General features: G+C 46.5%; 1 protein-coding gene across 1 annotated transcript; it reads left to right on the top strand.

The window, feature by feature from the left end:
- The first annotated feature begins 6,217 nt into the window (after positions 1–6,217).
- On the top strand, positions 6,218–9,584 carry LOC110504500 (histamine H1 receptor-like). Its single transcript, XM_021583256.2, has 3 exons — positions 6,218–6,388; positions 6,660–6,820; positions 7,100–9,584. Exons 1-3 carry the CDS (start codon positions 6,351–6,353, stop codon positions 8,602–8,604), a joined length of 1,704 nt encoding a protein of 567 aa, XP_021438931.1. The 5' UTR covers positions 6,218–6,350; the 3' UTR covers positions 8,605–9,584.
- The last annotated feature ends 2,138 nt before the right edge of the window (positions 9,585–11,722 follow it).

Raw genomic sequence — 11,722 nt, 5'->3', positions numbered from 1 at the left:
AGGATAACTGACTGCTAGGTTCACTGGCCGATAGGTTACCTTACTGCTAAGTACACTTACTGCTAGGATAACTGGCTGCTAGGTTCACTGGCCGCAAGGTTCACTGGCCGCTTGGTTCACTGGCCGCTAGGTTACCTTACTGCTAGGTTCATTTACTGCTAGGATAACTGGCTGCTAGGTTCACTGGCCGCAAGGTTCACTGGCTACTAGGTTCACTTGCAGCTAGGTTTACTTACTGCTAGGATAACTGGCTGCTTTGTTCACTGGCTGCTAGGTTCACTGGCTGCTAGGTTCACTGTCTGCTAGGTTACCTTACTGCTAGGTTACATTACTGCTAGGTTTACTGGCTTGCTAGGATCACTGGCTGCTAGGTTCAATGGCCGTTAGGTTCACTGGCCGCTAGGTTCACTGGTCGTTAGGTTCACTGGCTTGCTAGGATCACTGGTCGATAGGTTCACTGGTCGTTAGGTTCATTGGTCGTTAGGTTCACTGGCCGCTAGGTTCACTGGCCACTAGGTTCACTGGCTGCTAGGGTAACTGGCAGCTAGGTTCACTGGCCAGGCAGATCCCGGGCTGCTATGTTCACTGACTGCTAGGTTCACTTACTGCTAGGATAACTGGCTAATAGGTTCACTGGTTACTAGGTTCACTGGCTGCTAGGTTCACTGGCTGCTAGGTTCACTGGCTGCTAGGTTCACTCGTTGCTAGGTTCACTAGCTGGGAGGTACACTGGCTGCTACGTTACCTGGCTGCTAGGTTCACTGGCCGCTAGGTTCACTGGCCAGGAAGAACCCGGGCTGCTAGGTTCACTTGCTGCTAGGTTCACTGGCCGGGAGGTACATTGGGTGCTATGTTCACTGGCTGCTAGGTTCACTGGCCGATAGGTTCACTGGCCGATAGGCCCACTGGCCGATAGGTTCACTGGTCGATAGGTGCACTGGTGGATAGGTTCACTGGCTGATAGGTTCACTGGCCGATAGGTTCACTGGCCGATAGGTTCACTGGCCGATAGGTGCACTGGCGGATAGGTTCACTGGTCGATAGGTTCACTGGTCGATAGGTTCACTGGCTGATAGGTTCACTGGTCGATAGGTTCACTGGCTGATAGGTTCACTGGTCGATAGGTTCACTGGTCGATAGGTTCACTGGTCGATAGGTTCACTGGCTGATAGGTTCACTGGTCGATAGGTGCACTTGTCGATAGGTTCACTGGTCGATAGGTTCACTAGCTGACAAGTTCACTGGCCGATAGGTTTACTGGGTGTTAGGTTGACTGGTCGTTAGGTTCACTGGCCGCTAGGTTCTCTGGCCGCTAGGTTGACTGGCCGCTAGGTTCACTGGCTGCTTGGGTAACTGGCCGCTAGGTTCACTGGCCAGGCAGATCCCGGGCTGCTATGTTCACTGGCTGCTAGGTTCACTTACTGCTAGGTTCACTTACTGCTAGGATAACTGGCTGCTAGGTTCACTGGTTGCTAGTTTACCTTACTGCTAGGTTCACTTACTGCTAGGATAACTGGCTGCTAGGTTCACTGGCCGCAAGGTTCACTGGCTGCTAGGTTCACTTACTGCTAGGTTCACTTACTGCTAGGATAACTGGCTGCTAGGTTCACTGGTTGCTAGGTTCACTTACTGCTAGGTTCACTGGCCGATAGGTTCACTGGCCGATAGGTTCACTGGCCGATAGGTTCACTGGTCGATAGGTGCACTGGTGGATAGGTTCACTGGTCGATAGGTTCACTGGTCGATAGGTTCACTGGCCGATAGGTTCACTGGCCGATAGGTTCACTGGTCGATAGGTGCACTTGTCGATAGGTTCACTGGTCGATAGGTTCACTGGCCGACAGGTTCACTGGCCGATAGGTTCACTGGCCGATAGGTTCACTGGCCGATAGGTTCACTGGTCGATAGGTGCACTGGTGGATAGGTTCACTGGTCAATAGGTTCACTGGTCGATAGGTTCACTGGTCGTTAGGTTCACTGGCCGCTAGGTTCACTGGCCGCTAGGTAGACTGGCCGCTAGGTTCACTGGCTGCTTGGGTAACTGGCCGCTAGGTTCACTGGCCAGGCAGATCCCGGGCTGCTATGTTCACTGGCTGCTAGGTTCACTTACTGCTAGGTTCACTTACTGCTAGGATAACTGGCTGCTAGGTTCACTGGCCGCAAGGTTCACTGGCTGCTAGGTTCACTTACTGCTAGGTTCACTTACTGCTAGAATAACTGGCTGCTAGGTTCACTGGTTGCTAGGTTCACTTACTGCTAGGATCACTGGGCGATAGGTTCACTGGCCGATAGGTTCACTGGCCGATAGGTTCACTGGTCGATAGGTTCACTGGCCGATAGGTTCACTGGTCGATAGGTTCACTGGTCAATAGGTTCACTGGTCGATAGGCCGATAGGTTCACTGGCCGATAGGTTCACTGGCCGCTAGGTTCACTGACCGCTACGTTCACTGCTTGCGATGCAAATTGCACCCTTTCACCTGGCTCTGGTCAAACGTAGTGCACTATATAGGGAATAGGGCTCTGGTCAACAGTAGTGCACTTACTGCCTGACTCTGGTCTACTACTTCCGGCGCCGACAGAGATGGCCGCCTCGCTTCGCGTTCCTAGGAAACTATGCAGTTTTTTGTTTTTTTACGTGTTATTTCTTACATTAGTACCCCAGGTCATCTTAGGTTTCATTACATACAGTCAAGAAGAACTACTGAATATAAGATCAGCGTCAACTCACCATCAGTACGACCAAGAATATGTTTTTCGCGACGCGGATCCTGTGTTCTGCCTTACAAACAGGACAACGGAGTGGATCCCATGCAGCGACCCAAAAAAACGACTCCGAAAAAGAGGGAAACGAGGCGGTCTTCTGGTCAGACTCCGGAGACGGGCACACCGTGCACCATTCCCTAGCATTCTTCTTGCCAATGTCCAGTCTCTTGACAACAAGGTTGATGAAATCCGAGCAAGGGTAGCATTCCAGAGGGACATCAGAGACTGTAACGTTCTTTGCTTCACGGAAACGTGGCTTACTGGAGAGACGCTATCCGAGGCGGTGCAGCCAACAGGTTTCTCCACGCATCGCGCAGACAGAAACAAACATCTTTCTGGTAAGAAGAGGGGCAGGGGGGGTATGCCTTATGACTAACGTGACATGGTGTGATGAAAGAAACATACAGGAACTCAAATCCTTCTGTTCACCTATTTTTGAATTCCTCACAATCAAATGTAGACCGCATTATCTACCAAAAGAATTCTCTTCGATTATAATCACAGCCGTATATATCCCCCCCCCAAGCAGACACATCGTTGGCTCTGAATGAACTTTATTTGACTCTTTGCAAACTGGAAACCATTTATCCGGAGGCTGCATTCATTGTAGCTGGGGATTTTAACAAGGCTAATCTGAAAACAAGACTCCCTAAATTTTATCAGCATATCGATTGCGCAACCAGGGGTGGAAAGACCTTGGATCATTGTTACTCTAACTTCCGCGACGCATATAAGGCCCTGCCCCGCCCCCCTCTCGGAAAAGCTGACCACGACTCCATTTTGTTGATCCCTGCCTACAGACAGAAACTAAAACAAGAGGCTCCCACGCTGAGGTCTGTCCAACGCTGGTCCGACCAAGCTGACTCCACACTCCAAGACTGCTTCCATCACGTGGACTGGGACATGTTTCGTATTGCGTCAGACAACAACATTGACGAATACGCTGATTCGGTGTGCGAGTTCATTAGAACGTGCGTTGAAGATGTCGTTCCCATAGCAACGATTAAAACATTCCCTAACCAGAAACCGTGGATTGATGGCAGCATTCGCGTGAAACTGAAAGCGCAAACCACTGCTTTTAATCAGGGCAAGGTGTCTGGTAACATGACCGAATACAAACAGTGCAGCTATTCCCTCCGCAAGGCTATCAAACAAGCTAAGCGTCAGTACAGAGACAAAGTAGAATCTCAATTCAACGGCTCAGACACAAGAGGCATGTGGCAGGGTCTACAGTCAATCACGGACTACAGGAAGAAATCCAGCCCAGTCACGGACCAGGATGTCCTGCTCCCAGGCAGACTAAATAACTTTTTTGCCCGCTTTGAGGACAATACAGTGCCACTGACACGGCCTGCAACGAAAACTTGCGGTCTCTCCTTCACTGCAGCCGAGGTGAGTAAGACATTTAAACGTGTTAACCCTCGCAAGGCTGCAGGCCCAGACGGCATCCCCAGCCGCGCCCTCAGAGCATGCGCAGACCAGCTGGCCGGGGTGTTTACGGACATATTCAATCAATCCCTATACCAGTCTGCTGTTCCCACATGCTTCAAGAGGGCCACCATTGTTCCTGTTCCCAAGAAAGCTAAGGTAACTGAGCTAAACGACTACCGCCCCGTAGCACTCACTTCCGTCATCATGAAGTGCTTTGAGAGACTAGTCAAGGACCATATCTCCTCCACCCTACCTGACACCCTAGACCCACTCCAATTTGCTTACCGCCCAAATAGGTCCACAGACGATGCAATCTCAACCACACTGCACACTGCCCTAACCCATCTGGACAAGAGGAATACCTATGTGAGAATGCTGTTCATTGACTACAGCTCGGCATTCAACACCATAGTACCCTCCAAGCTCGTCATCAAGCTCGAGACCCTGGGTCTCGACCCCGCCCTGTGCAACTGGGTACTGGACTTCCTGACGGGCCGCCCCAGGTGGTGAGGGTAGGCAACAACATCTCCTCCCCGCTGATCCTCAACACTGGGGCCCCACAAGGGTGCGTTCTGAGCCCTCTCCTGTACTCCCTGTTCACCCACGACTGCGTGGCCACGCACGCCTCCAACTCAATCATCAAGTTTGCGGACGACACAACAGTGGTAGGCTTGATTACCAACAACGACGAGACGGCCTACACGGAGGAGGTGAGGGCCCTCGGAGTGTGGTGTCAGGAAAATAACCTCACACTCAACGTCAACAAAACTAAGGAGATGATTGTGGACTTCAGGAAACAGCAGAGGGAACACCCCCCTATCCACATCGATGGAACAGTAGTGGAGAGGGTAGCAAGTTTTAAGTTCCTCGGCATACACATCACAGACAGCCTGAATTGGTCCACTCACACAGACAGCATTGTGAAGAAGGCGCAGCAGCGCCTCTTCAACCTCAGGAGGCTGAAGGAATTCGGCTTGTCACCAAAAGCACTCACAAACTTCTACAGATGCACAATCGAGAGCATCCTGGCGGGCTGTATCACCGCCTGGTACGGCAACTGCTCCGCCCTCAACCGTAAGGCTCTCCAGAGGGTAGTGAGGTCTGCACAACGCATCACCGGCGGCAAACTACCTGCCCTCCAGGACACCTACACCACCCGATGTCACAGGAAGTCCATAAAGATCATCAAGGACATCAACCACCCGAGCCACTGCCTGTTCACCCCGCTATCATCCAGAAGGCGAGGTCAGTACAGGTGCATCAAAGCTGGGACCGAGAGACTGAAAAACAGCTTCTATCTCAAGGCCATCAGACTGTTAAACAGCCACCACTAACATTGAGTGGCTGCTGCCAACACACTGACACTGACTCAAGTCCAGCCACTTTAATAATGGGAATTGATGGGAAATGATGTAAATATATCACTAGCCACTTTAAACAATGCTACCTTATATAATGTTACTTACCCTACATTATTCATCTCATATGCATACGTATATACTGTACTCTATAGCATCGACTGTATCCTTATGTAATACATGTATCACTAGCCACTTTAACTATGCCACTTTGTTTACATACTCATCTCATATGTATATACTGTACTCGATACCATCTACTGTATCTTGCCTATGCTGCTCTGTACCATCACTCATTCATATATCCTTATGTACATATTCTTTATCCCCTCCCACTGTGTACAAGACAGTAGTTTTGGAATTGTTAGTTAGATTACTTGTTGGTTATTACTGCATTGTCGGAACTAGAAGCACAAGCATTTCGCTACACTCGCATTAACATCTGCTAACCATGTGTATGTGACAAATAAAATTAGATTTGATTTGATTTGAAGTAGTGCACTATATAGGGAATAGGGCTCTGGTCTAAAGTAGTGCACTATAAAGGGAATAGGACTCTGGTCTATAGTAGTGCACTATATAGGGAATTGGGTGCCATTTGGGACACAAAAAGAGAAATAATGATTATTGTTATAATTTGTTTTGACTCCGTAGGTAATGGCTGATGGCGATTGATTCAGCATGTATACTATTTGCTGTGGTTTCACCTGATGTTTCCAACACTTCTGACATCATGTGAAGGGATCCAGAGAGGATGAAGAGGAGGGGTGAAGAGTACTTAACATAAAGAACCGTGATGGAGTCTATTCAGTCACCTGACATCCCCATGGACAGGTGCTTTAATAAACACGTGTGTGTGTGTGTGTCTAATGAATTTCTATTAACCAGTAGATAGATATACATGTTACATGTGAAGATGAAATCCTGTTGAAGGTGGCATAGCTGTCAAAAGATCTGCATATTAAATATATTGAGAGGTTGTTATACTAGACTGACTGTTGAGGAGAGCTGGCAAGTAATAATTTCCCTCTTTTACATAATTTAATAATTTCATAATTACATAATTAATAATTTCCCCGTTTACACCCACTGTATCCTGTGATAGGTACTTCAACAGCACCTGGAGACACCCGTATGGCCAGGAGACTGTCCCGTCACCTTTCAACAGCACCTGGAGACACCCATATGGCCAGGAGACTGTCCCGTCACCTTTCAACAGCACCTTCCGCCTCCAGCACCACAGCAGCTTCCACAATACCCTACTAGGTAGGTTGGTGTGTGTGTGTGTGTGTGTGTGTGTGTGTGTGTGTGTGTGTGTGTGTGTGTGTGTGTGTGTGTGTGTGTGTGTGTGTGTGTGTGTGTGTATGTGTGTGTGTGTGTGCGTGTGCGTGTGCGTATGCCTGGGTGTGTGTGTGTGTGTATGCCTGGGTATGCGTGTGTGTGCGCTCTGGGGGATGTTGGGAAAGGAAGAAGACAGATGTCCATTCTAACCAATGGACAATAAAGTATCTATTCTCTTAATTGTGTTATAATATTCTATTGTAGGTGTCTCCCTGGGCTTCCTGTCATTGCTCACCGTCATCATGAACATCCTGGTACTCTACGCTGTGAAGAAAGAGCGGACCCTCCACACGGTGGGCAACCTCTACATCGTCAGCCTCTCCGTGGCGGATCTCATCGTCGGGGCCACCGTCATGCCCCTCAACCTGGTGTATCTGCTGGAGGACGAGTGGAGGCTGGGGAGGGTCGTCTGTCAGTTCTGGCTCATCATGGATTACGTAGCCAGCACAGCCTCCATCTTTAGTCTGTTTATACTATGTCTGGATCGGTATCGGTCCGTTCACGAGCCGCTGAGGTACCTGAAGTACCGGACCAGAGGGAGAGCTAGCGTTATGATCTCAGGGGCCTGGCTAATGTCCATGACGTGGATTATTCCTATTCTAGGGTGGAGGTCGTTCGTTCAGGTCGACCTCAAACCGGAGATGGAGAATAAGTGTGACACTGATTTCCGGTTTGTTACGTGGTTTAAGGTTTTAACTTCAGTGTTTAACTTCTACCTTCCGTCTCTGTTGATGCTGTGGTTCTACTCGCGCATCTACATGGCTGTGAGACAGAACTTCAGAGAGAGGGAGAGGATTATCAATCCCACAGATTCCGTGGTGGAAAACAGGATCGGACACAAAGTCCAAACAGGAAATAGCCACTGCGAGTCTAAGAAAGAAAGAAACTCAGACTTTGATCAGTACACGTTAGACCAGCCGAACGACTCCACAGATACAGTTGAAACCAACGCGCCCAGGGAACCCAAGTCTGAGAAAGACTCTCACTCCAGTCATTCAGTGCTCAGAATGACAAAACGTCTGAGGACGACTGTAAAGGACAAAAGAAAGAGCGGCTCTTCGTCTTTCCAGCAGAAGAATTCGGACTCGGAGACCCCTTTAAACCTGTCCTCTTTACCTCTTGGCTTCACGAACTACGACGACGACAATGTTCAGAAACTCTACGTATCCGTGAACGACTGCAAGGTAGCCGTGCCGTCAAACTCTGTGGCTGGTGTCTGCGAGATAACCCAGATATCTGACATGCAGAGATACACCACCATGTTCTACAACAACGAGTTCACCCAGTCTGTGAATTTATCCCCGTCACCATGTCCCCATAATTCACCCCAGTCCCCCCCGGCCCAGGAGCACTCAGAGCCTGACGATGGTACTAACCCGGACGCTGTAGCCAACGCTTTGACTCTAAAGCAGACCTGGCAGAAGTTCTGTGCCCAGTCCAGACAGCGTATCCAGAGCCTTCAGGTCCATAAGGAGCACAAAGCGGCCAAGCAGCTGGGCTGTATTATAGCTGGGTTCATGATGTGCTGGATCCCATACTTCATAGTCTTTATGGTCATGGCTTTCTGCCAAACCTGTGTACATCACAACCTACATATGTTCACGATATGGCTTGGGTATATTAACTCTACCTTGAACCCGTTCATATACCCCCTCTGCAATGAGAATTTCAAACGGGTGTTTAAAACTATCCTACACATTAATTTGTGATGAAAAGGTTTATGAACAGTGCCTTGAGTGGCATTTCACTGTATTTCCTTGTGATGCTTTAACTTGTAATACAGTATGTGTGCTTGAATGTTTTGAGTGACCTCAATTTGGTACCTTAAATTTGTATAATTTTGAAAGATATAATGCTTATTTATTGTCCGCCTAAATATTTTTTGTTTATTATTTATTATCAGACCCAGACCATAACCCCAATCTTTCCTACTCTGTGGAAAGACAGAAAGCTGCTCTGCCTTTATTCATTATTTACTCAAATAACTCTGCTGAAGGAGAATAACTGCAGAATAACTCTGCTGAAGAAGAATAACTGCAGAATAACTCTGCTGAAGGAGAATAACTCTGCTGTAGAAGCATAACTGCAGAATAACTCTGCTGTAGAATAATAACTGCAGAATAACTTTGCTGAAGGAGAATAACTCTGCTGAAGGAGAATAACTGCAGAATAACTCTGCTGAAGGAGAATAACTGCAGAATAACTCTGCTGAAGGAGAATAACTGCAGAATAACTCTGCTGAAGGAGAATAACTACAGAATAACTCTGCTGAAGGAGAATAACTGCAGAATAACTCTGCTGAAGGAGAATAACTGTAGAATAACTCTGCTGAAGGAGAATAACTGCAGAATAACTCTGCTGAAGGAGAATAACTGCAGAATAACTCCGCTGAAGGAGAATAACTGCAGAATAACTCTGCTGAAGGAGAATAACTGTAGAATAACTGCTGAAGGAGAATAACTGCAGAAAATAATAACTCTGCAGAAGGAAAAGAAATGCAGAATAACTCTGCAGAAGGAAAAGAAATGCAGAAGGAGAATAACTCTGTTTCAATACAATCTGCTTCATGTGCTTGTCCATTTTTGGTGAAAAGGGAAATGTGTCTTAATGGAACCTGAATTTTTGTTCGATATGAGTCAGTGTTGATATGATATGAGTCTGTGCTGTCCAATAAAAGTATCCTAACTGACAGGGTGTTTTTTATTTTTAGAAATTAGTATGCAACTATGTAACTTTTATAGCTATTTACCAAAAATAGTTAAATCTCGCAGAGTGGGAGTGTAGACACACACACACACACACACACCGTGTACTGTTGCAACTCATAGCTCATGTAACGTATGTGAAATGGGTCTAAAGTTATACTGTTACACTGTTGCAACTCATAGCTCACACAACGTTCTAATATTCAAACTTTTTCTAAACAAAACAAACAAAGAGTTAGCAGTGCATAGACCACTCTATGTAGACAAAATATCTAAATATAACTCTAAGGCATTGGCTTCATGATTATTGTTATTCACTATGGCCTGAATCATCTGGGTAAATAAACTGAATCATCTGGGTAAACATACTGAATCATCTGGGTAAACATACTGAATCATCTGGGTAAATATACTGAATCATCTGGGTAGATATATTGAATCATCTGGGTAAACATACTGAATCATCTGGTTAAACATACAGAATCATCTGGGTAAATATACTGAATCATCTGGGTAAATATACTGAATCATCTGGGTAAATATACTGAATCATCTGGGTAAAGATACGGAATCATCTGGTTAAACATACTGAATCATCTGGGTAAATATACTGAATCATCTGGGTAAATATATTGAATCATCTGGGTAAACATACTGAATGATCTGGGTAAACATACTGAATCATCTGGGTAAATATATTGAATCATCTGGGTAAACATACTGAATCATCTGGGTAAATACACTGAATCATCTGGGTAAATATATTGAATCATCTGGGTAAACATACTGAATCATCTGGGTAAACATACTGAATCATCTGGGTAAATACACTGAATCATCTGGGTAAATACATTTTTGCCGATTCTAAAAAGTAGGCCAATTTTTTTCACAGTAAATAGGCTAGGCAGGTCAACATCCGATTTGAACTAATGAGTAAGAAACGAGGTATCCAAAACATATCTCAAAAGCCTCTCCCACGGACACCCCACGCCAAAGTCTGAAGAATTTCCCACAGGGATATTTCATCTAAATAAAGAAGATATCTGAAATATTGATTTCCGTACACTGTGAGCAGTCTTTGGCCATGATATGACAGCGACTCATGCGTTGGTTTGGTTTCTCAAGTCAACAGTACCTACAGTACAGTAGTATCATCTGTAAATAAGTTACACGATACATTTATAGATACTTTAGCATGCCGCACCTTGTCCAAACACTGCTTTCATTTTGTTTTTTCCTTCAGTCATCTGCATACCTGAATTTACTGCCTGCAGTAATTTAGCTAGTGAGGAAAGATAGCCGGTAAGCTAACATTAGAGAGCTAATATAATTGTTGCGTTACCTAGCAACTGTAGCTCAGCCCAGCAAAGGACTAGCGAGATGAGGAGTGGATGTTTCTGTCTGTTTTTATCTTGCCTACTTGGCGACGGGTTCATGTTCAGGTTGTTTCGTTTTTTTATTTTACTCTATCCTACTTACACACTACACACACACACACACATCATATACACTGCTGCAACACTGCTGCACCTCTGCAACTCCAGTATCCCTGTCTCCTTCCCCCTATACATATCTACCTCCATCACTCCAGTATCCCTGTCTCCTTACCCCTATACATATCTACCTCCATCACTCCAGTATCCCTGTCTCCTTCCCCCTATACATATCTACCTCCATCACTCCAGTAACCCTGTCTCCTTACCCCTATACATATCTACCTCCATCACTCCAGTATCCCTGTCCCCTTCCCCCTATACATATCTACCTCCATCACTCCAGTATCCCTGTCTCCTTACCCCTATACATATCTACCTCCATCACTCCAGTATCCCTGTCTCCTTACCCCATACATATCTACCCATCACTCCAGTATCCCTGTCTCCTTCCCCCTATTCATATCTACCTCCATCACTCCAGTATCCCTGTCTCCTTCCCCCTATACATATCTACCTCCATCACGCCAGTATCCCTGTCTCCTTACTCCTATACATATCTACCTCCATCACTACTGTATCCCTGTCTCCTTCCCCTATACATATCTACCTCCATCACTCCAGTATCCCTGTCTCCTTACCCCATACATATCTACCCATCACTCCAGTATCCCTGTCTCCTTCCCCCT

This window comes from Oncorhynchus mykiss, chromosome 17 (assembly GCF_013265735.2).
Source record: "Oncorhynchus mykiss isolate Arlee chromosome 17, USDA_OmykA_1.1, whole genome shotgun sequence".
In the NCBI taxonomy this organism is placed as follows: Eukaryota; Metazoa; Chordata; class Actinopteri; order Salmoniformes; family Salmonidae; genus Oncorhynchus; species Oncorhynchus mykiss.
This window is presented reverse-complemented; position numbering and strand designations above follow the sequence as displayed.

Bases quoted from the DNA above. Each gene is read 5' to 3' on its own strand.
- LOC110504500 (XM_021583256.2), top strand. From the start codon at position 6,351: ATGGAGTCTATTCAGTCACCTGACATCCCCATGGACAG. The intron at 6,389-6,659 runs GTGCTTTAATAA...ATCCTGTGATAG, and splicing joins CCTGACATCCCCATGGACAG to GTACTTCAACAGCACCTGGA. The intron at 6,821-7,099 runs GTAGGTTGGTGT...ATTCTATTGTAG, and splicing joins CTTCCACAATACCCTACTAG to GTGTCTCCCTGGGCTTCCTG.